The 25,506-nt window shown below is 39.4% G+C and overlaps 2 protein-coding genes across 4 annotated transcripts; one reads left to right on the plus strand and one right to left on the minus strand.

Annotated features, from left to right (window-relative positions):
• Positions 1 to 208: 208 nt before the first annotated feature.
• On the plus strand, positions 209 to 15,689 carry LOC135467449 (uncharacterized bromodomain-containing protein 10-like). Its single transcript, XM_064745222.1, has 15 exons — positions 209 to 256; positions 518 to 907; positions 1,266 to 1,434; positions 1,648 to 1,724; positions 2,609 to 2,823; positions 3,912 to 4,072; positions 4,787 to 4,895; positions 5,126 to 5,171; positions 5,574 to 5,665; positions 6,091 to 6,324; positions 6,755 to 6,862; positions 7,394 to 8,959; positions 9,293 to 9,412; positions 9,940 to 10,110; positions 10,789 to 15,689. Exons 2-15 carry the CDS (start codon positions 577 to 579, stop codon positions 15,028 to 15,030), a joined length of 7,641 nt encoding a protein of 2,546 aa, XP_064601292.1. The 5' UTR covers positions 209 to 256; positions 518 to 576; the 3' UTR covers positions 15,031 to 15,689.
• A 1,985-nt stretch (positions 15,690 to 17,674) lies between these two features.
• LOC135468000 (resistance to inhibitors of cholinesterase protein 3-like) lies at positions 17,675 to 25,488 on the minus strand. 3 transcript variants are annotated; one of them, XM_064745995.1, is made up of 6 exons: positions 25,341 to 25,488; positions 23,035 to 23,111; positions 22,358 to 22,504; positions 21,942 to 22,146; positions 21,344 to 21,567; positions 17,675 to 20,776 (listed from the first exon to the last, which is right to left on the minus strand). In XM_064745995.1, exons 1-6 carry the CDS (start codon positions 25,474 to 25,476, stop codon positions 20,399 to 20,401), a joined length of 1,167 nt encoding a protein of 388 aa, XP_064602065.1. In that variant the 5' UTR covers positions 25,477 to 25,488; the 3' UTR covers positions 17,675 to 20,398. The 3 variants fall into 3 exon arrangements, with proteins under 3 accessions (XP_064602065.1, XP_064602064.1, XP_064602063.1); XM_064745994.1 differs by having other exon boundaries at positions 17,675 to 20,773; positions 21,930 to 22,146; XM_064745993.1 differs by having other exon boundaries at positions 21,930 to 22,146.
• Between the last annotated feature and the right edge of the window lie 18 nt (positions 25,489 to 25,506).

Here is a 25,506-nt window from a genome sequence, read left to right on the forward strand (position 1 = left end):
GAGTGGAAATCGTAAGAAAATAGTTCTAGATATGATTTGGGTTATCATTTACTGATGGGTGTTATTATAAATGTATATATATATCAGACGTGAAACTAAATTCAAATATAAATATTCAGTCAAGTTTTTGAACGCGCAGCAAAGGTTATGTTGTTATATTTGTGGTGTAAATAGTTCTAGTTGCGTATTAATATAACTACCACCCTACTCGGTGATCCGACAACGCTTCCACATATGTGAAAGGTTGATTATGCAGGTGTGATTCTGTTTGTACCTTTATTTGTGGGTAAAATTAGGACTTCTCTGCTTTGTGTTATATTTAAAACAGTCGCTCTCTTTACTTATTTCCATTCGATTCCACGACTATCTACTTTGAAAGGGATTCTATTCTAGGCCTGTGAATAGTTTTGGGGAGTTGACAAAAGTGTAAAAATTAAATTCGAAGTTGCACAAAAATAAGACGATTCATTCCAATGAGATATATTACAAAAGTGACGTTTGAACTTTTTTTCTCTAGTTCCGATGATGGAAATTAAGATGGACAGGAAGTCTTGAGTGTGTCCCAGTCCATTCAACATGGAAAGTCCGCAATCTGTCACCTCGGAAAGTTGCGTCGCTCCTTCGGAGAACAACTCGGGCGACAACGACTCTTTCCATGACACTTCAAATGATCACCCAAAAGAAAAGGATGCAGATATGGAAGATGCTCAGAGAACTGGGGAAGAAGTCCAAGAATTATTTGTACCAGCTACCAGTGAACTACAGCATGGCTATAGAATCCTTCGTGAGTTGATGGCGGATGGAAATAAGTCTGTCAACTGGCCCTTCATGGACGCTGTTGACAGCGATGCGTATGGACTTCACGATTATTACGAACGTGTGAAACGGCCAATGTGGCTTTGCAAAAGTAAGTCTTTTTTCCCCTTAGTCCTGTTATTATTTTAATAACCCTTTGTACCAAAATGGAGCCATTAACTTGATGCTGGTATGATAATAATAGCGTACAAATTCACAGTCGTTGGTCGTACACTTGCTCTGTGTGATGGAATGGAGGGGTTCCCTGGTTTTGGGATTCCCTCTTTCAGGGATTCCCCTCATTTGCATAAGGTTGACAACAGATCTTTCTTCAGACTTTACTGTAACTTTTTGTTTATAAATTGGACTAAAGGTCAGTCTGTATGAATATAAAGAAAAGGTGCTGTAGCTCTCATATTCAATGTTTTGTTTTTGATCTGTCTGACCTTTTTGTATTTAACTTGTTTCAGTGAGAGACAAATTTGAGTCTGCTGAATATGAAACAATAACCCAATTTGTGGCTGATTTTCGTCTGATGTTGGAAAATTGTTATCGCTACAATGGTCCAGATCACTATGTTTCAAAGCGTGGTCAGCGCCTGGAAACAATGCTGGAGCAGAAGTTGGCATTACTGTCAAGGTACCCTTTAATGCATTTCATTTTTTGGGATACAATAATCTTTGAAGGACATTTGTGAAGGTAGTCCACATTCACTTTGTAAGAAAATATTGTCTTAGAGAGGTCAAGATCTGGTATTTAAAATAATGACAAAATAGAATTTGATTACAAAATACTTCAAAGCACGTTTAAATAAAACACATTTAAGTTTTGCCATTTGCTCTGAATTTCCAGAGACTTAAGAGAGAAGACAAGTATTGCTGCAACTTCTGGAAAACTCTCTGAGCAAGCAATGACTCCTTATGGATCCAGTAAGTGTTGATTTTTGACATCTTTTTTCCCCTGGCTATCTTTGCTTTAAATGACTTGTCAGGGTACCGGTATGGAGCTTTCAGTAAGTTGTCATTAGTTATTCTACAGTTTCTGTGGAGCCATGTTTGAGATGTATATATACCTGTTTGCATTACTATGCCATGGTGATTTAAAAGAAAAGACAAGACTAAATCAGATGTATATGTACATAGATAAACTATCCCACATAATATAACCAGTATAGCATAGAGTTTTTGGAGATGTTGCATAACTGGATCTTGCAGTTCAAAGTAAGTAAAAGTGCACCCATTGAGAAATTGAAAAGCGCCACCATGTTATCAGCTTTAACCAGTGGTCCGGATTACTACGTTTCTGTAATCAGAGAGCGAGGAGCCTCCGCGACCCGGGAGCCTCTCACCAATGCAGTAGCTGTGAGTTCAAGTCCAGCTCATGCTGTCTTCCTTTCCGGCCGTACATGGGAAGGTCTACCAGCAACCTGCGAATGGTCAAGAGTTTCCACCGGGCTATGCTCGGTTTTCTCTGACCATAATGCTGTGGCCCTTTAGGTGTGTTTCTGCCCGTCTTTTAATATAACTAATGTGATGTCGTACTTATGTGTATTTTTAATTCATTATTGCATTCATATCTAGCCCTTTATTATGATGGAAACTACAACTTTAGCATTTTCATTCAGCATGTTTACAGTGTAAAAATACCTATGCATGTATAATGTCCATTGAGAGCGCAACTTGCGTGTACAACAATCATGTTTATGTGATATTATCTCAGTCATGAAGGAAAATTTGTTCAGGTGTTCAGTGGTAATGCTTCAGTTGTTGGCCTCATGTTTATACTTACATGTATATTTTTTATGTTACTGTAGGTTTAAGGCGACGTGGCAAGAACATTGCCCCTCATGATTCCTCGGCCTTGTTAAATCAGTTGCGCCATGAAGAGGCTTTGCGAGAACGGGAGTCTAGGAAACAACAAATCCAGGAGCGCCGCGCTGCACAGGAAGCCATGGTTCAGGAGCTTCTTGACTGGGAGGAACACTTGCTGGAAGAGCCAATCATAACACAGCTCAAACATTTGTGGGAGGTAAAAAATTTTTTTAGTCTGAAACTAATGCTTGCCTTTCATTTGCTATTAGATTTGGGATGTGGGGTTAAAATCAGCCATGAACAGGAAATTTGTAGATTGCCCCACTGTTCAAAAAACACAGTTTGGGTGTTGTTGAAAATAAGCTCTGAGTGATGCACCTGGAGGGCATTAATGCATTTGTTGCAGACCATCTGTATTCCAGCATTATGGTGTGCAAATCTGTACGTCTTGTGGGAAAGTTTGTCTGTAACTTGCCAAAGGTTGTTGGTTTTTCTTGGGCACTACAGTTTCCTCCACCCATAACGTCAAATGCTATGGTGAAGTAAAAAATTCTTGAGTTTGGCTATTTACAACAGTTAAATAAATAAAACGAAAGTTTGTAAATTTTTTAATTCTCTGTGCACTTTTAATTTATGGATTGTGAGGTGACTTAAGACTTTATGGTTTATGTTATATCATTTGAAGTGCACAATGTGTAGAGAGGTTTAGTGCAGCATATTGCATTTCAGTGAGGAAAATTGTGTAAAGTAGAGCTTGAAAATGAAGTTATAAATGACATATAATGCTTCTATATGTCAATTATATGTCCCTTTGTTTAAAGTAAGTCTATTTTCATGCAAACATTTATTTTGTTTAAAATTGGTATTGGATGAGATTTATGACAAATTTTGAAATTTGGGAACATATCCCTTATGTTTGGTTGTTATAGTATTACAGTCAATATGCAAGTCTTTTATCACTCTGAAACACAAGGTAATGAATCATCCACACAGGGAAGCGTCAAGATTCTCTCAAGCAATAACCAATCAATGGCTCTTAGAGTGTTTGAGACAGTATTTCAAGAAGATCATAGAAAATGAACCAGATTCCACAAATATTGCATACACATTAAACTGGCTGTGCGCGTGAAAATTTATGTGACTGTGTGACAGACTTGCTATAACTCTCGTCTGTCTGATTTTCTCCACCCTTGAAACTAATGGTGGTCACGTACATGTAATTGCAGCGTTTTTGAATACAGCATTAACACGGGTCAATCAAATTAAGAAATGAGTTTGGAACATATATCTTTTCTTCTCTTTAAGTTGCCCCAGATTGGATTGTTCCTGTTTCTCTGCCAAGAGCCCCTCAACATTGGAGAGGTGGTACAATATGAATTGGAGCGCTGTTTTGCCATGGCCAAGGAAAGCTCTACATTACAGGCTGTGATGACTACTCTACTAAGTACACCTTATCAGCGAACAAGGTAATATTTCAGAATATCCTAACATCATTGAAGTAACGTTGACAGAGGCTTTTTTCTGCCAACATAAATTACACTAATAAATATAACACTAGGAAAAAGTTGTGGGTAATTCCTTCATGTATGTTCAATTCTGATTTTGATATGCTTAATAAGCACATGAGCACATTGTGCCAAGTACTGTAGTGTCAGATTTCTAGACACACGTTCTTACTTACATTGTACATATGAATATAAGTGCTGTGATACGGAAGGAGACTGTAACTGTCATCACACGGACATGTCCACTATTAATGAGAAGGCATCATATTGTTTAATCCCATGATGTCACGCTGGTGTGAAGTCAAAGATGAATTGTAGAGCAATGTCCACAGTGATATAATGTATCAGTTTCTGTGGTATTGTCCTTATGTGTTTAATTTGATGTCATCATGATGATGTCTGAAAGGAACGTTTAGCATCAATAAAAAGATTTCGAGGTCCTGCTGCCGGGCATTTGTCAAGGTTAAGTATTATAGTTTTTGTGTAAACTGTTACACAGTTACTTACATGTATGTTTCTTCATCTTTCCTGGCTGTAGTACACTTGTGTTGTTTACCCTATGAAATTTGGAGGTAAGCAGATATAAAATGTTTTGTGACTGAAAATGAATTGATCAAACACCCATGTACTGTTTTTTTTTTGTTTTTTTTTTTTATACATTTATTATTTTCACAGGCTGGACAAGAAGCCCATGATGCCGTACAAAGTGTGGGAAGAAAAGTTGCGTGTGCGACTAGCACAGTGGTATAAAGTATTAGCAGACAGTGGAAGCGATATAGAAATGGTATGATCATAGTTAATCAGGAATAATTATTAACAGTGTATATTTAAACAGCCCCAGTTCTAATGTTCCCACTGAACAGTATCCATCCATCTAACTAACAAATTATCTGTCAGCTGTTAACATCAATTGTAGTGAAAAGTTGATATTTGATAACTCCTTAACATGATACTGATTGATAGCTCATAAAAGATTCGACAAAACCATTTTATGGTTTCTGAAATTTTTTGCAGGCTGCCACGAAGTTAGGATTGGACCCTTATTTATTTACTGTTATAGGTAAGTAATTCATATCCTTGTTTGAAGTTGGATAATAATTTTAAACAGAACATCTGGTTGTTTTAAGTGTGGTGATAAAGTGTATAACTGGCGATATGACGATACAGTCGTTTACATATTTTGGAAATGGTGCTCACAGTGTTTCTTTGAAGTAGACATCTTTCATTGTGAACGGAATTAAAATACTGTATGGAGAATGGATTTTGTCATAGTTCATCGGATGTGTTAGTGATCGCAAATAATGCTGTTGAGTTCTTTATAAAGAGTCAAAATGTGACCTCAAGCATTTACAGGCTGCAACTGTTGATGTTGAGTGTTTAGAGATCAATTTAAATATACTTACATTTATATTAAGTACACATGCTGTCTCATACGCAGTTAATTTTTACTTCTTCCTTCCAGGAAAGAAAAATCCTCTCTTGAAGAAGAAATACCACGAATTAAGTTATTATAGAAAGATATGGATTGTCAAGTCTCTCTGTGATCATTGTTTGGTAAGTTTTGTAGGACATCACATTATATACATCGGATAGCCTTAATGATGTCTATTCTTCGTTACCGTTTTAAACATACGTGTATTTTTGGATGACCAGAAACATAATCTTTGGTTTAAATATTTGCGACAATTTCCCAGGATGTAGGCATGTGTCTTGTGTGGGCCCCAGCTAGTACCAGATGAATATAAGTCCATCAGATCTTCCATGCTCTAAGCACTATCTAAGCATAGTGTAATGAATGATCTGTGTGCTTGAATCTTTGGTACCAGGGGCACTTGTTTTTTCTCCTTTTTTTTTTTTTTTTTAACTCTGAAAAATATCCTTCGCATGACTTTAATATGAAGTTGCCACACATAATAGAGTGTGGAATTGTCAAGAATTTAATTTGTTAATAGCTATATCTGTCATAATTTCATACACAGGCTACCCAGGAATCAATCCGCGATGCCATAGAGTCCCAGCCAATAGAAGAACAGAGGGAGTATATACTTGGCTATGATTCACAGGGGAATACCTACATGCATTTCCCCCAGTTTTGTGGTGCAGACTTGAGGGTTTATAAACAGGCTCCTTTCCCTCATCCCAAGATGGATCCTGTGATTGAACCCCCTTCTCCAACCCCACCAGTAGCCCCCAGTTCTCCTGGCAAGAGAAAGGTGATCTTTTACTTGCTTCAGTTTTCCTTCAGATATAATCTGGTCTCAGTTGCAGCAAATCTGGGCACATATCCGGCTGGGTTAGATTTCTGACAATATGTGATGGCTTCATTCAGGCTCTGTGAGGTGTCCATAAGCATTTTATCCTGGCAAAGTAAAGTACAATAATGCAGAAAGCATTGATCCAGCAATGGAAAATAACTTAGTTTAAATGTTGCTTTCTGAAAAGCATCAGCTAAGAATTGTTAAAATGTCGAAACCATAATCATTCATGTTGAGAAGCATATGTGCATGTAGGTACATAGGGGAACAGTATGGTGACACTCTTGGGTCATCCTAAAATTATGTTTCAAAATTAAATATATCATTTATGTGGTGCCTTTGAACATTAAGATTGTTTAGCTGTATGTTTTTGTTGTTGTTGTTGCAGCATAATCACAGTTCAAAAGCAAGCATAAAGAAGAAAAAGAGACGGAAAGCCAAAGAGAAGGCTGCTGTAGCCCCAGTACCTACTTCCAGGCCAAGCAGACTTAGACAGGTATTATATGAGGTTATAATATTTCATAACATGAAAGGTAAAGGTTGTATATTGAGGAAAGCCACAGGATGAAGATAATTGTGTGCTTTATAAGGATACAAAGTTAGGATGGATTTTATGGGATATAAATGGTGTTCACACTTCAGAGGGAGAGAAAAAAAATTCACAGTACTCCAAGGGATTGCCTAGTTGTAAGTGTTGAACCGTGGTTCAATCCTGTGTCAAGTCAGCCATCATGGTTCTTTTTGTTTGCAAGAAATTGTGTGTGTATAGTCATGGTGTTAGGCTTAGCAAAAGTGGAATTCATGTAATGCACCACTGTGTTACATCACAACACCCGCCAAGTTTTGTGAAAGTGGCCCCCGGGTGTTTCATAGGAAAATTTAGTTAACAGGGGTTGTGCGTTGCATTTCATGGTGGGTAGTCAATTAACATGTTTAGTTGACCATCACAATTTTTTGTACAGGAATTCAAATGTTGTACCTAGAATACGCTATTAATTAATAAATACTTGGATATTTATGTTTTCAGCATATTAAGACAGTATTACCTGTGGGCCAGGTAGAGTCAAGCAGTTCAGAAAGTGAGACAGACGGTGAAACGGGAGTTAGCAGTGTGAGCATGGATGAGTCCAGCACATGCAGCAGCAGCTATGCCAGCTCTAGCACACGCTTCAGCGTCAAGAGCAGACGCAGGTTTAATGGCAGTGTGAGCAGCAAGGACAACACACCAGAACCTCCGTCATTCCGAGGGAAAATACGAAAACCACGAGATTACGACACAAAACTCACTTGCCACTCACCGTTTTCAAAAGCTAATCTGGAGGACGGAGGCAGGAGCAGTAAAGATGTCACTCCTGAACGTACAGTATCCAGCAGAAAAAGGAAGGGAGGGCGTGCACAAGGGAGTGACGCAAGCTGTGACTCCCCCATTCCAAAATCATACCAGGAAACAACTGATCAGTCACAGCAGACTAACGGTACAAGCTCCAACTGTGATACAGATAAATCAGAAAATGTGGAGTTGGTGGAACCTCCAGAAAGCAAACCCACTGTGAACAATAGCTCAGGTAATGAAAATTGTGTCCAGGTTTCTGAACCAGCCGATCATGATGACAGACTTGGTAGCTATGATAAGCTGGAAGACTCTCAAACTACTAATAAGTCTTCAGCTTCGAAATTTAGCATTAGGTATGATGACATGTGTAACAGCAAAGTTAATGCTTCACAGAATGGAAAAGTTCAGACAAGGATCAAGCCTGGTATGGAAGGTGCCAACCATAATAATACGCCCAATACTGACTTAGTGTGCAAGGAAATGGATTCTGAAGAGAAATATCATACAAATAGGCTGCCAGAAGTAGGCTTGGTATCCAGTGCAAAGACAGACAGTGAAAGTGTGAGTCTTAAATGTGAAGAGGGTAGCATCTGTGATACCAAACCAGGTGTTACACTTGAAGACACGATGGATGTAAAACCTGTCAGAAATCGTAATGATGGCATCACCATTACTAACTGTAAAGCTGATGGTTATGATTCAAAGACAGTGACTGAATTCAAAAATGAAGCTAATAATGTAGAAGAGAATGTTAAGATAGAAGACAGTAAAATGGACACTAAACCATGTGATTCAGTAAACAATTTTCCAGAAAGTTTAGGCAAACAGACCAGTATTAAACCAGAAATGAAACAGGAAGAAGACAAAGGGACATGTTCACTGTCCTTGCTAGCAAACATGGCTGTTGCTAATATGTCCTGTTATTCTGGCAGAGAAAGTAGTGATGTCAAAGGAGCTGTGACAGATTGCAAGTCAGAGAAAGACAGTGAATCTGGCATTGACAAATTTACATCTGCAGAACACGTAGAGAATGAGAAGCATGCTCTGAGGCCTAACAATAATTGTGACGGTTTGAATTATGAACCTAAAGAGAATTGTTTAGCAGATAAATATCAAGACAAAACCAAGATGGATGCGCCGACTGATGAGGAAAGGGAGACAAGTCTGGCTGAAGACACTGCCTCCAAAGATGTGGTGATGGAGGAGAAGGCAGCTGCTGAAGAGGAGATGGTGGAGGAGGAGGAAGATGTCGAAGAGGTGGTGAGGACGTGAAAATTTATTCGGTTATTTAGTTAAAAAATTTTCCGCCAAATGCTCTCGGTATGACGTGCCATGGGCATTAAAGCACTGAAACTTAATGTTTTACCTTTACATCTGTTGTTTACATGTACATACCTACATGGTAGCAAGTATATGTACTTCTTTGATTGCTATAATCTGTGATATCTGGTACAGCCAGCTGATAGTAATCTTTATGTATTAAGAATATGAGCAAAACTGTAGGAAAACAAATGTTCTTGTGCATATCATCAGACCAGCATTCAGGTGTACCAGTACATAAATATACAATATGTGTTGGTTTTCTGTTTGTAGACTCCCAACATTGGTCCATTTAGCATGATAGCTGACAATGTTGAGTGTCTGAGACAGCTGACAGAGCAGTTTGCTGAGCCAGAGCCTGTGGTGACCACTGGGAGGGGCAAGCGAGGCAAGGTAAGACAGTGAGATATTCTGGGTATGTATGGTGGGTTCTGTGGCTAGCACACTTGTGGCAGACTTCATCAGTAAATCTATGCAAAACTTCATGTGCATAAAACAGTAAAACCTGTGATGTCTTTGTAGATACATGTAGGTGATGATACAAGCTCATGTGTCCACATGTGTTCTGGTAGCTTCACAAAGCATGGTGGTTGTGTGCTGAGTGACGCCATATTACAGCTGTGACAGTTGGTTAATCTCTTGGAAAATCTCCAGTAATGTTGGATAATTGCTGAATAAAATGAGAGATGTGTGCACTTAGTAATATTAATCACTGTACTTTGCTGAAAATTCTATTAATATTCTAGTCAGTTTTCAGCTTTGAGAGTAAAACCAGATAATTCTATAATATAGTGATTTAGAGATATTTCCTGTATGTCTCTTTGATTCTTTTACCTCCCCTAAAGGAACTGACTTTTCACACTAAGCTGGACACACCTATGTTACACATTGTATACATTAATGAGGACGTTGCGTTACAGGTGACCAAGCCTCCAGTGAGGAAGAAATGTGTAACAGAACTGTATGATAGGCTGGTGTTTCTATTGAAAGAACTGGAACCATGGGAAAGCAAGCTTGTTCAGGCAACAAAACGAGCACGGGCCAAGTTGAGGAAGGAGAAACAGGACTATGTTGATGAAGAGGAGGAAAAGGTGCTTACAAGTGTATTTTTTGTAGAATGTTATCTTGTTGTGGGCAGAGGTATATGACATTACAAGCATGAGTCTTGGTATGAAGGATTGTCTGTATATTGTGTATTGTATCGTTCCTTGTTGCATATCTGTTTTCAGGCCTCTCTCTACAGTATTTAACTATATAAAAAAAAAAAAAACACTATTACAGTTATGTGTATACATGTAGTCGCAAGTCAGACCGTCATTTCATAAACTCAAAAAATGATGTGGCAAAAATCAGCGCTTTACTCAACTGACCTTTAGTCTTCCACCCATAAATCTGTAATAAAAGTATGAATGATTGTAAAATTGCTGTCACGTGACTAAAAAGTGTCAGGTACGACATACAGAACAAAGCCAGATCGTACAGCTAAAACTTCAAGTGAGATATTCATAAACATGGTGGTAAAAACCATTCAAGTCAAATATAAATCATAAAGTAAGTCAATTCTTTGACATTGTTTATTCATGTCTTCATGTGTGACCATGTAGTCTTTCCGTATTATTTTACAGTTGAGATACATCTCTGTATGGATGTGCCACATTATGATCGCCACATTATGGTCTTGTGTGAAGATGATGTTTGCCCCATTGTGGGGTTGGGTTTTATTGAAGCCTTTCAAGCAGTCTTAATATGGAGATAATCTTGTTTTGCAGAAACCTGTGGAGGATGTGTGGGAGAGCGAGGAGTCTGCTTCTGAGGAGGAGAGCTCTAGTGAGGAGGAGGAGGAGCAGCGGCAACAACAGACTGAGGCTTCTGCCAGACTTCCACAGAAGGCAGAGAAGAAGGCCAGGAAGCAGGAGCTAGACATGGACACTGGGTCAGGGAGGAACACACCTGTTGAGGATGAAACCTCAATGAGTTCTCGGGGAAGGTTACGCAAACGAAGGGTCATACCCAATAACAGTGAGGATGGTCCAAAGAAACGCAAAGCTGTGAAGAACGTAGAGGAGAACTCACCCACCAGCAACCACGTTCCCAATATTCTACAAAAGCATCATGGCATAAACTCACAGAATCCAGTGATCCGCACCATCCCAATGTCACTGCTTGAACAGTTAAAACTGCCAGCATTGAACTCTGATCTGAAAAACCAAACCATCCCAGCATCTATGTCAGCGAGTCAAATGCTTCTGCGAGCAAATTTGTCATCAAAACAGAATCTGTTGTCCTCAGCATTGTCTGCTAAAAGTGTTACAAACAGTTCAGCTTTGTCTGCTGAAGCTGTTCAGCGGATCATGAAAGCAGTGCCAAACTCTGGTACTTCACATCCAGTCATACAACAGCTTCTGGCTAAGAAAGCACCTGGTGTCATTGCGGAATCGGAAAAGTCACCACCGTTCAGTGTGCAGGTTATACCCTCTTCATCTGCCAAACAGTTAGGACAAACCTCTACTGTCATCTTCAGTGCAACCCCTTCCTCAAAACCTCCCTCAAGTGTTGTAACACCACAAGCGAACACTCTGGCCCAAATACAAATAGCTGGAAACAAAAGTAGGAAAATCGAGATTGCCAAACCCAGACCCACAGCTGTTCATCTCACGGTGCCAAGTCCAGGAAAAGGTGGGCCTGCAGCAGGCAAAGTTCAACATTACAATGAAAATGTGCTTAGTACTTTGCCACCTGGTGTCATCCAAGAGTTGTTGAAAAACCAGGCGTTCAGAATACAGACAGTGTCTACAGGTAAGGCTGGGAGTAGTGCTGTTACTGGTGCAATCATTCTGTCCCCAACGGGCAAAGATGGGAAGCAGACATTAACTCTGACTGGTATGGTGCCAACGTCTACAGGTCAGCCTTCTGCATTTCATCATCCTGTTGTGACAAAACCAACTCTTCAAATGGGCACTCCATCTGCCGTTCTGACTGCACAATCTACTTCTACACACACACTTCCCACAGCACCTGTTGGCACTGTAATATCTCCAGATCATTCTCTCAAACTCAAAGTTCCTACTTCTCCCAACAAGCCAAAGTATGCTTGTCATGTCACTGTTAAAAGTCTTCTGCAGGACAGAGCGAAAAAAGCTTTAGAACTTGGCTCAGATGTCCTCAAGGATGACTCAGAAGAAAGCGCAAAGGAAGCTTTTGTACCATCTGCGGCCCAGGTGCTGTCATTGGCATCAGAAGTGGGACAGCAGCTGCCTGGGGTCCTTGAAATGTCAAAGTCAGAACTGAACACTCAGCCAATAGTGGTCACAGTCAACACAGGGATCAAAGGGCTACCACAAACGTTGAAACTGCCCAGTAAGGAAACATTAGACTCTGCGGTGCAAGCAGTAGTTACCTCCGTGAAAACCACCCTTCCAACTGCCCATCTGAAAGTGCCTGCTCCTTCAACTATGCCATCAATTCAACAGAGGAAAAACGTCACAAAAACTATACAGAGCATGAAAGCTCCTATTCCTGTCATTAATGCCTCAACTTCAAGCGATTCATCAAATTCGCCTTTATCAACAACTTCTGCAACTGCATTTATGGTTGGAAATGTTCCGCAGAGGAGAAATACAGTCGTCATGAACACCAAGCCTGCCATGCATCAAATACCACAGACAGCTCTCACAGCATCAACAGGGATTCCTGGTCAGTCCATGACCCCTGTTTTGAAAGCAGGAATCCCCACAGCAACTATCTCAGGCCAAGCACTCGGAATCAAGAACCAAGTGCAAAACAGTGTTGTTCCTCCAAACAGCACTTTGTTGAAAGTAACTCCTCAGACTTTCATGACATCTCAAGGACTGGTTCAAGGGTTTCTAACCCCACAAGGCTTAGTCATACCCCAGGGAGCCTTGCAGCAAGGCTCACCCACGTCAGCCAAGCAAGTCCTTGTAGCCAATCCACAAGTATTACAGAACAAGGCTGGAGTGCCAGGAGCTGAGAGTATTGCGATATCAGCAGCTAACCAAGCATCAATTCATGGAAAAGTTGTCAAGCCAGCTATGCTCCTGTCCTCAGTAGTGAATCCACAAACCAGTTTGACATCTGCATCTGTAACTCAACTCCCTGTAACACCAAACAGTGTTAGCCAGCCCCAGACCTCTCCACACACTACTCTATCATCTGCTTCCTCGTCTAAACTCCTGCTTCAAGCTGTCAACACTGTTTTGCCTAACAGGGTCACTCCAGTGTCCTCAGCAAGTGTGGTTTGCATGAAGGCCAGTTTGGATGCGGCAAGTCCAGAGAAAGTTCTCGCAACCAATTCTTTGATGAGTGGCATGAACATCAAAATTGATTCTCAGTGTTCAAAAATATCAGGAGATCATGTTCCTAAACCAGTAACTAGTGTGAATTCCATGCCTGAAATTCTTCACATCAACCAGAAGGGTGATGGTAGACATACAGTGATACCTGGCACAGCCATCACCGATGGGACTAAAGCATGTGTGGCCACCATGTCTAGTCAGCGTGTGCCTGCTCATGTTACATCCACAGAAGCATCTCATTCTATGACTCCCCTTGTGGTTCTTCAGCAGCCAGACACCTCAAGGAAACCAGAGGGTGGTTTGCCAGCAGCTCAGGTCCTACTTTCCTTGAGTCAGGGTATGCAGCAGACTGGCAAAGGTGCTTCACCCAAAAAGGATGCGCCAGCTCAAGTGACAGTGAAAAACAAGGCTCCCAGGAATGCGACTTTAAACAATATACAAGCTATGAACCAGGCCTCAGTGCTGAACATAACCAGTCAGACTGGTGGAAGTCCGCAGAAACTGTTGCTTCTCAGTATTGGTGGAAATTTGTACACCTCTCAGGGTATTCCGGTCACATTGGAAAACGGAGTTTTGAAAATTGCAAGTACAGTCCCCAGCCAAGAAAGCAAAGTGCTGCAAGCCATCAGCCTGAGTACAGCGGCACAGCCACAAGTGAACCAAGGTTTGAGGCAATCGTTGGTGAGTTCTGTTCAACCACAATATGTCCAGATACCATCTACAGTTGTTCAGGATATGGTATCACCAACCAAGGCTACTGTGCAGTCAGCTTCAAAACCAACAGTCTTGCAAGCACAACCTGGTGTTTCGGCACCCGGATTACTGGCAAAGATAACGAGCACCATTCCTATGCAGCAAGTTTTGATGGCTAAACCGAAAACTCCTGCACAGACAAACCTTTTGAACAATGGCCCTGTCGTCGTAAAACAGCTCCTCGCTTCACCCACAAAAGATCTTCACCCTCAGCCTTTATCCCAGTCCCAAACTGTCAACATTTCTCCAAACAGACTTCTGACTCTACCCACCCCATCTAACCAGCCTGTTCAGCTGGTTGGGGTGGGTAGCCGGCAACAAACCATCACAAACAAGGGGCATATAATCCAGATGATGGTTCCTCAGGCACTGTCAGGAGGAACTACTGTGATGGGCAGTGTGGTAGCTAAGGATGCTCAGCTACAGAAATCCATCGTAATAGGTCCAGGAGGCACAGTGATCAACCATCAAGGACTGACTAACACAGCACCCGGTCTCAAGCAGCTGTCCACAGAACCGGTCAGATCTGCTCCCCTGTTGTCTCCCAAGAATGCGACATCTGGACAACCAGTGCTTTCACCTCAGAAAATTTCACCGAAATCCCCTGTGACTGGAGTACAACTTGTGGGCAGCTATGGGACTGCTCACTCAGCACAAAATCATCCAGTTGTTTTCCAGATGGTATCACCCAGTAGTAGTACAGCAAAAGTGACTTCACCGTGGAAACAAGGAGCCAATCCTGGCCTAACCAGTGCAGTGATAAATGCCCAACCTGTCCTTCAGAATGTTGTGGTACAACAGAACAGGGTTGCTATGAACAGCTCCTTAGTTGGAAATATTCCTTCTGTTGGAATACAGACTTCATCAAACAGTGCTGGATCCGTACATGTCAACTTACCAAGTCCACAATTGGTACCTGATACAACTAAAACAAAGCCGTCTTAAAACTTACTCGCGTATGAACCAGAATCCAATGCAGTACGTACCTGTTTCCAAATTTCATATCTGGTGGAGGCTTAGAATATAGAGCTGCAAAATTTATCTGTGTGATGTGTTTGAAAACTTTCATTAATACACCCGCTCTCTATTTGGTGGTTTTGTAATTCGTCGTTTTTTCTATTCATTTCATTGCTACACTGATATGCTGTTTGGTAACTCCAGTACATCAATAAAAGCTGCTAGAATGGAAACTTAATAGAAAACCTCTTCACTTTGCAGTTTCTACGACTCCGGTTGCTTAAAAACTGTTTTCATTATTGTTAGTGTGTTGTTTTGAGATTTTCTTCTCTCAGATTGTTGAGCACTCTGCATTTCAGAAGAAAAGGGGAGAGTGGTAGTAAAAATTCTTTTTTATGTGGGGACTAAATAAATTGTCTACTCGTAATTTTTTATAATATTTTTAGTTAAATTTTCTCACGTCTTATTTCGTATGTATAGAGTGCAGAATGAGTATCTGTATAATTTATTTTTCTTTGTTTTACCAGTAGGTCCCCAGATTTGTTCTTACCTTTTGGATATTATGAGAAATAACTGTAAACTTACTGGTGTTAAACCTCCATTTTATATTTAAGTTATGATTAACATTAAACCATAAATGATTTGAAATTTCACAAATGTGTCTGTTCTGAGTAATGTTGCATTTATTAAATGTATGGCGCACTCATCTTCCAGTTCACAGGGAGGATGTTGAAAGCCGAAATTTACTTCACAAAGTACATTGTCATACATCTTATTCCAACTTTTTCAAGAGTATTTACTTTGGAGATATATACAAATGTAGCTGAGGCTTGTGTGAGCCTGTACAAGCCCTCAAACCAGAGTTAATGTAATCAGTGTTATGCATAAGGATCAAGGTGATGCATGAAATGAAATGAAATCCATAGACTACCGTTGTGTCTGGGGTCTTCGGCATGGAATTCAAGTGAGGTGATGCTATACTTATGTCCTAGCTGGCATTTCCATTCTACAAGGAGTCATCATATGACCGAAATGCTGCAAGACTGAGTTACATGTAAGACTAAGAATTTTTTTTCGTGCAGACCACTAGCCCTAGAGTGTGGAGGACGTGTTTTAAATGATGTGATAACAAACCTTGAGCAGTGGGGTCATGTTTTAATCCTGCTCCCACTAGTTCAGCTATGTCAGGAAGTTTGTCAGATACCTGGTGATGTGATAACAAACCTTGAGCAGTGAGGTCATGTTTTAATCCTGCTCCCACCAGTCATGTCAGGAAGTTTGTCATCTATCACAGAAACTGATCACTAACCCTTGAACGGTGAGGTCCCACTAGTTCAGCTATGTCAGGAAGTCTGTCAGCTATATGGTGATGTGATCACTAACCCTTGAGGAGTGAGGCCTTGTTTTACTCATGCTTCCACTGGTTCAGCTATGTCAGGAAGTTTGTCATCTATCACAGGAGCTGATCACTAACCCTTGAACAGTGAGGTGCCACTAGTTAGCTATGTCAGGAAGGTTGTCAGCTATCTGGAAAGGTGATGGAATTCAAGTGAGTAGTGAGGTCATGTTCTGGCTAGGTGGTATGATTTCCTTCATGCCAAACGTAGATGCCTCAACCACAATAGACTGCTTTGGTGGCCTAATGTTAGAGCGTCCACCTCGAAGTCAAGAAACCCGGAATCAAAGCTGGGTCAGGTCAAAGACTTTTGTTGCTACTTGTTGCTGCCTTGCTTCGCACTCAGCACTGAAAGTTTAGAGAATACACGACTGTTTGGCCCAGTGTCACTATAACATGACTTGGTGGGGTGTCATGTCTGGGGTCTTCGGCATGATACTTCAGTGACTCGCCCTGCCGCCTTGAGACAGTATATATGCACACACCTCATGACTCCTCCTTGTCATGACTGAAAAATTGTTCAGTTTGACATTAAACGCCAAGCATTCATTCATTCAGTCTGAACCACAATGTGGCTGCAGTATTGCCGAAGTGGCATTGGGGCATACTTATTAACAAATTATTTTTGAGCATGACGTGAAGACCCAACCAAGCAGTAATGAGAGAGCTGTTGCCCAGATAACTGACATTCACCACTGGTTTGTCTTTTTACTTGTCGACTACTGTGCGGGGTGTGGAGACTTCCTTCCACCCAGTAACCAGACTACTATCACATAAAGGAAATCCTAACTTGTGGTGGAAACACATTCAAGAACGAATTAACCCTGATGTCCAAGACATGCCATCAAATTTAGAGTCATGTTGCTGAGGATCTTATAGCTAACAATGTTTGTTTTCTCTCTGAATTTATTTAGAGACGACATTCAGTGCACAATCTATGGCAACAAAGCAGTGACTGTACACAAAAATTAAATGGAGCTTTAAGTTGTGTGTCATACTGGTAAATGGAAGGATGGGAAGAGGTCTGCAACAGAACAGTTCATGTCTCTTTAATCTACCATACAGAGCGGACACAACCAATACTTACTGGTACAACAGTGTACAAAACAGAACAGCTTTCTACAGCAAAGGATTAATGCAATTATAACTGAAAACAAAAATGTAAAATTTACAATGAAAAAAAATACCCACGTGTAAAATTTTAGCAGGCAAAATAAAGTATTGAGCATATGAGACGGTCCATAAAATATCACAAAACATCCAAATGGTCATGATGGGTAATTAAAAAAGATGAAATATGTATATACAATACCAACTGATGTGAACATGTGTAAAAAAAACTATATCCCCTGCATTTAATAAGTGGAAGAGAAAACTACAGTTTGACAGCATGCACCGATAAAAATACAAACAACATTCATATCAAGGCAGACATTATGTGCAGTCTCTCCGGCCGTGTATGGGAGGTCTTGCAGCAACCTGCGGATGGTCGTGGGTTTTGCCTGGGCTCTGCCTGGTTTCCTCCCACCATAATGCTGGACGCTGTTCATATAAGCGAAATATTCTTGAATATGGCGTAAAACACCAATCAAATAAATAAGTAAAATCTCAGTCTATTTATGCAAGACATTCAATCCCTTAAAAGAAAAAAAAAAAAACAATGAAAGGTGCATGACTTTTTACCTGTAGAAAGGCATTCATTTAACTCACAGGAAACTAGAATAAGTCTTGAGACTGTAACAGATGACATGCAATATACATTAGCATTAAGAAAATACAATAAACCTCTCAAAACAAAACCCTTATTTCTGTGAAATGATGACCAACATATCTACGGGTAAATTTCATCCACCAAATAAAACAAAACTAAGATTCAAAGTGAATAATTCTGATGCAGATATTAATTGAGAGATTGATATTTCACCGACTATTAATGATTCAACGACCATACCAACAACTATTTTCTATTCCATTTGGTAGACACCTTCAGCTTAACCTAGGTTACTGTAGATGTCCAGGACTTGAGTGAATAATACCTTTATGTCTCTAACTAGACCTCTCAATTCACAGATACTAGTACAATGTAATGTACATATACAAATGTTCAGTTCCATAGCTTTGTTGGATATTCATGTACTGGGTAATGTCGAGTGACTTTGAAATGCAGCCACATTTGGCTATCATACAGATACATCTACATGTACAGACAAACCATTTTATCATCATATATTTGTACATACATGTACATATTAATTATTTTAAGTACATATTCTAGGGTGTCTTGCACAAAGCGATCAAAGGCTAAGTTGTAACTAATACGGAGACAATGTGTTATTTGTGTTTCACTCGAACCAAACCCACATTTTACCTATAGCTGCCAATTTATCAAAAGGGACACAAAACTGTAAAAGACATAAACGTGTTAACAGAAGCTCTATTCTATTGCAGGCAATTTAAATGTCAAATACTGTATTTCACCTAAAGTTCCATAAACATGAACATTAAAAAGTATGTAAAGGCTTTAAAATGATACTTTTGATGACAGCAATTTAGCTTTTCTGGTAAGGAATTAATCAAACTTCACAAAAAACATCTTAAGTGGCCTTATAAAGCAAAAAAAGCAAAATATGTCACTTAAAAAATGCAAATCTCTAGGCGATTAAACGATTAACTATGAAAAGGGTGGCTAACAATTACAAGATCATGTTTGCCACACTGCTGCCAAAATAAACATTTCATTTTAATTTCCAGGTCAAACATGAAAACTTGACTCGAAAACATCTTAGGCACATCAAGTGATTTGTTAATCACTTAGCAAAAACCAAAATTTCTACCTCTATTTTAAAGATCTGAATCTATCCAAACTCTCTCGCCATAAATAACAAAAGATTAATATAAAAAACATAATTATGTGATTTCATTTACCCACAAAATCCCTGCAGATTGATGTCTCATTTACCATAACCTGAATGGGTACCTCTAATTTAAAGATATTGCCATAAGGATACCTTATAATCACAGAATACATATGTACACAAAGAAAGAGCGTCAACATAACAGTTACAGATGACAGAACACAGGTGCTGGCAAAGTTAATGTTTTAACATTACATTCCTGTTCATTTTATGACACATATATATAGTGCCAATAACAGGTGAATGGGATTTGTATTCTACAATGCTTTTACTGATTAAAGAGTAATTTAATCTATTCACAAACACACAAATTATTTATGGTTACCACCAAATTATGTATTTTGACACAAAAGGTTGGATTCAGCTCTTGACAAGAATCATGGCAAACAAAAAATTTACAACTGATATCAAGAAAATGGCATAGTACATTCAGAATTTTGATCCTTGGTTTTTGATTCTGTTTGTACTCAACTTCCTCACAAATCAACCATTGTTTAAATACTTTATTATCTCAGACATGACTTCAAAAATACAACCAGTTAGATAGATACTTACTGATGGATTTTACATGAGAGGCAATAGCTACAACACTTATCCCTGACTAATAAGTAACAAATAAATTAAATACAATTAAATGATCATCAAAGATATTAATACAATGCTAAATTGGATTTCTAAGACACATGCATATTCATGTAGTTCTAAGTTTGCACAATATTGTCAGACAAAAGATATTTGTTGAATACCATGAAAAATGACGATAAACCTTCCATACACCCACCAACCAGTGGCTGGAATTCAGATCTGTGATCAGGTACTTCACACCTGAGTCTCATGTCAATACTGTAACACATCGTAAACTTTTATCCATACACACATCACATAAAAAAGGTGGCAAAGTCTAGAAAGAGAACCCTTTAAACCCAGGAAATACACTCAAGGGCACATCAGACATATTGTGTGGTAAGCATTACACTTCTGTAGAATCAGGCCAAGATATTATCTCTTTAACTGTTGCTAAAATGTTGCAGTAACAAATACTTTTTCACAATGGGTTTGGTTTACGCTGTCTCACAGAAGACTCTTCCGTCTCTTTGTTTTCCTTGTCAACAACAATGTCTTCCGTGAAGGCTCCAAGGTTTTCTACCTCAATGCCATCAGTGTTTGCTTTGCATGTGGACAGAACAGCAATGTCATCCTCTGGCACCGCCTTTTCAAACTCCTCCCAAAGGGATGAATTAGAATTTGCAGCTTTCTGAGTGTGGTCTGAAGATTCTGTGGCTTCTGAGGGTGGAATGGGCGGAGCATCCTCATCAGTGGGCGTGGAGATGACGCTGAAGCTGCTGCTACCCGTCTTGCTGACCACCTCAAAGGAGTCGGTATCAGGTGTGGAGTCAACGGATTTGTCTCCCTTGTCCTCCTGCTGAATAAGCAGATTTATGTACATAAAGAGTTCAAAAAATTTCTTTCAGAACCTACGCCTCATTCACTCCAGTGAATATTTCAGTAGAATTTCTGCCTCCTGCTAATGTCACACATGGCTAACTCCTGGGAATTTATTATCATATTGCAGCAAGTATGAATGTACTGTACACAAAAATATTTGAAGTAATATATATATTTCGAGATATTCATATCAATTATCACAATATATCAAGTATCTACTGTAGATCTACTGATTTTATATGCAAAGAAAGAGGCAAAAAAAAGCAGTTTTCACAAGTTTGTACCTCAGGTACATCAAATACAACCACTGATCACACCAGCACACCCATTATTGGAGTTAATTATAATCTGACAACCAATGCGCATTCACCAACCTCAAGATAAACTTTGATTACTGTGAGTCTCATAAAATGTAGGTTTAGATTTATCTACACTTTGCAACAATCAGTCCGAGAGCGATGTAAAACAAAACTGACAAGAAATGAAATCGATAATTCATAGTAAGACTCTTGTAACATGTACAACACATTGCGAAGAAGCTTACAGTGTCTGAAATGTCTTTAGGGTCCTTGCTCTGAGCTTTATCAGTTGCTGGAGGTGCAGCCTGAGGTTTTTGATCGTTTTGGCTCTTTTCTTGTTTACCACTGCCTTCCGATGTTCCTTGCTCATCCACCTTCTCGGTTACAGTCTGCATGGCCTGCAGGATTCGTGACATCTGGGCTTCTGTCTCCTCAAGTCTCTTCTGAAGCTGGCGCATTTCATACTCCGCTGAAATTTAATTTACAGCAGGTGTTAAATACCTGACATAGTTTGTCAAGTGACACACTACAATTTGATGCCTCATAAAATATTCTTTACTGGATCCTTATTTGAAAGTATTTCAAATAATAACATGACAGAAATACTAGCATTGCATCAATTCAAAAATCTGCAAAGGTTCTTGGCCAGCTGAACAATGTAATAAAGAACTTTTGCCAATAAATGTTACAAGAAGATTAAAAAAGACATTGTAAAAATCTATGTCTGTAACTGAGGAAATGATATTAATGAAACTCATAAAACCAGTTACAGCTGTAAGTCAGCATGGAGCACAAAACCATGGAATGTCACGACAGTTATGTGGGCCTTACATAACGACTCACTGATATGTCTGTCATCAGCCTTTAGCAGCAGTTTCTCGAGTTCCTTCTGTTTTTGTCTTTTACTCATAAACTCCTTGTAGTCATCCTCTCCATCAAAATCATCTCCAAATGTGAACTTATCCTCTCGCTGCTCATAGCTGAAGTCTCTGAACTGAGACGGCCTTTCTGATTCACTCCTTTGAGATTCTTGTCGCTTTGAAAACACCTTGGGAAAAAGATAACATATGTACACATACATACTCCGAACATGTAAAAAGTAATATTTCATCTCCACCAAAGACAATCATTCAAATGTATTCCAACCTAAAATTCATGTAGAACACTGCACCCAATTTACTCAAATCACTCAACATAACATCATTTACGGACTTCGTCTTAGATCATGGAACTAAATGTATGTTACCGTGAAATCGTACCTTCACTATGGTGTAGATAAGGTAGAGCACAATGCCCACAGCGTACATTGGTAAGACCACACCCATCATGCCACGCCCACCTCCCCCTTGCTGCTGTTGTTGTTGCCTCATTTCTGCAGCAGCCCTCAATCCAGGATGAGGCCCAGGCTACAAGGGAAGAGAACCAGAAAAAACTATGCAAATTTAAGCTTGGTTCATTTACGAGCAAGTAGCCAAAATGTATGCATGAAATGATCTAATCTTACAAGTATTCTTTACATTCTAAGTAATTTTGTACCCCTTGCAATATAAATAATTTTATAAAATTTATTTAATTTTGGTCTTACATTTCCTTACAAATCAATTTAACATGTTTGAAAATTAAACAATGAAAATAATTAAAACACAGATCATAAGTCATTATTCTTATGCAAATACTAACTAATGTCAAGAAAGATAATAGGTCACATACAAGTATACTTGTTTTCTATTTCACAGAGAGAGAGGACACTTTCTCCTTCACAATTAGATGATAAAGATACAACCCTTTTCTTAAAAAAAAAAAAAAAAAAAATCTTCCTTTTCTTTCCAGACTGATAAGTATTAACTATATATCTTGTCTAAACACTAAACATCTTCAGCTTGTGATTAATGCTGAGGAATTTCAGATCACATCATGATAATATCCACAGGCATACCCGTATATGGCTCCTGATATCTTCCCCTTCTCCTGGTTTTCTCATGTCTGGTCGCCTCCCATGGCCTGGAGGATGGACTGTGAACGATACAGGAAATCAAACTGCATATGCATGTACTGTGAATAATAAATAAAAGGCATAACATAAAAATTTGGAAAACATCATTTTGGAGTAAGTTCTGGTAGCAACGTCAAGAACCCAACCAATGCACTGACCAGAGACTTCCTAGACACAGATTCTGGAGGCTAAAAAAAAAAAAAAGAGAGACAAGTTCTGATGTTGCAAGAAAACTACAATAACTGTGTTTGTCTGTTCACAATTAATTACAGAGTTTCAATCCACTGCTATTCAAACACTTAACCTATGTACTAGTCCATCCAGATACACTCAATGATCATTGTGTTGATAGAAATCATGATAATTATCATTACACTGACTGATTCCATAGACATCTATGAAAACACATGTAACTGCTGCTTGTGCCCAAATCCAACATGATGCCCCGAGAACATCGCAACAGACACAAGCGCTGCCGAAAAAAAATGCTGACGGACAGACACAGATTATTGAAGGGTAACAAATCACCAACAACAGCTCCAAGAAAGATAAAGCAGGGAAGGCTCCTGTTTGTCCGGATGTTCTTGGAGCAATGTCCACAACGCATGTGTGATGCAAGTAGTTCGTACGTACACATTGGCAGTCATCCTCATAAGAGTGAAAGCGTGAACTGAGAACAGGTGTGAGAGATCTTCTTCAGCAAAATATCGTTGACAATTGACAAACAAGGGAGAAATTAGACTGCAGAAGAGGAGAGAGGGACTATACATGCTTGAATGTAGCTAACAAGAGGATAAGGTGGGAAATTTAGTGTCAGAAAAGTTGTTTGAAAACTCTTAATTTTTTCAAATGGAGGGACTTATGACTCTAACTATGCAGCATGCCGTTAGGCCTATCACAATATCTGCTGCAAGTTTTGTCAGTTTCAGAATATTAGGACTATCCTGAAGGGTGTTTAACAGGTCAGCAATATTTGTGTCGATACAATCCACGGAACTCGAAAAGCTGAAATCACTGTTTTAATGAAATCAATTAAATTGAACACTGAGGTCCATTTTCAACAATTTCTGATGTTTACTTGCCTCAATGTTTAATCTTTCAATTCCAAAATGTGGCAGGTGCATTCCATAAGGCACTTTGTGGAACGAAGTTGGCCATTCAATCCATTCCAAAACGGTGGGCAACGATACGCACACGACAGCCATAAGACTTGACTGGAACCTTTAGAATTAATTTTTCTTGCTCAACTGACCAGGTAAATTGTTCTCTCTATTCTACATCCACGATGAATGATGAAATCATTTTCTAAAGTTATCATTTAAGACTGGGCTGCGTGGTCTTGTCTTGTTAGGTTGATTTCCCTATCTTCTGGTGCGCGGTTTCGAGATTTCAGTACACCCGACTCGCCATGACAGCACAAGTTATTTTGATGAGCCAGAAGGAAATGTTTCTGCGGATTTCAACAACATTTCAGCTCAGGAATTGATTTACACTTGCAGGAGTGCTAATAAAGGTCCCATTCTCTTCAAAGCTCTCTGGAAGTAGGGGTGTGCCACAGCTTTGGAGTGGATTTAACTTCTTTCAGCAAAGTGCCTTGTGGAATGGACCTAACCCGTTTTGAATTCAACGATTAAACTTTGAGGCATGTAAATATCAGAAATCGTTGAAAATAAATCTCAAAGTTTAATTTAATTGAACTTCAAAGTCACGGCTATTATGTGTGCATTTACTTCGTTATCCATGTTTTCTGCCCATGGTCTCAGATATAATCTGGATTTTGGATGCACCTGATCTGCCCATGCAGACCGTGACTTTGAAAGAGAGAAAACTCAGCACTTTACCAGATTTTCTGCATATAACTAGTCAGAAATGGATTTCAAGGTGTATGGGTGATTGACAGCACCATTTCCCCATCAATCCTCAACAGAAATTGGTATGTGCTGCTGTTTTAAAGTTGATTTTTGGGCCTACTTAGTTCCACAAAGCGCTTTGCAGAATGGACAAACCTCGTTCTGGAATAAGCAGGTAAATATCAGAAGTTGTTGAAAATAGAACTCAACCTTTAATTCAATTGAACTAAGATTTAATCAAAGACAAAATTGTATCGCGACTTCGAACTGGATCTCCAGCGTGCAAATTATTAGCCCTAGGTAAGTATGTTCGCTAGTTAGCAAACAATGTATTGACATTAATCAGTGCAACAACAACGTGGGCAAAATTACAAAGCTGATTTAAACAATTCCTCTTACGTGGAACTTCTGATCCAGATGGCTTGTGTCCACCAAATAGTCGGACTACAAATGGATGAAAAAGTCTTGGGTACAAAACCGCGAAACAGCCAACAATTATGGCAAAAACTGCCACAGTTCTTGCTGTCGACATCATCAAGCCTGTCAGATTTTTTATTTTGCAGAC

Source organism: Liolophura sinensis, chromosome 6 (genome assembly GCF_032854445.1).
Source record: "Liolophura sinensis isolate JHLJ2023 chromosome 6, CUHK_Ljap_v2, whole genome shotgun sequence".
Taxonomy (NCBI): domain Eukaryota; kingdom Metazoa; phylum Mollusca; class Polyplacophora; order Chitonida; family Chitonidae; genus Liolophura; species Liolophura sinensis.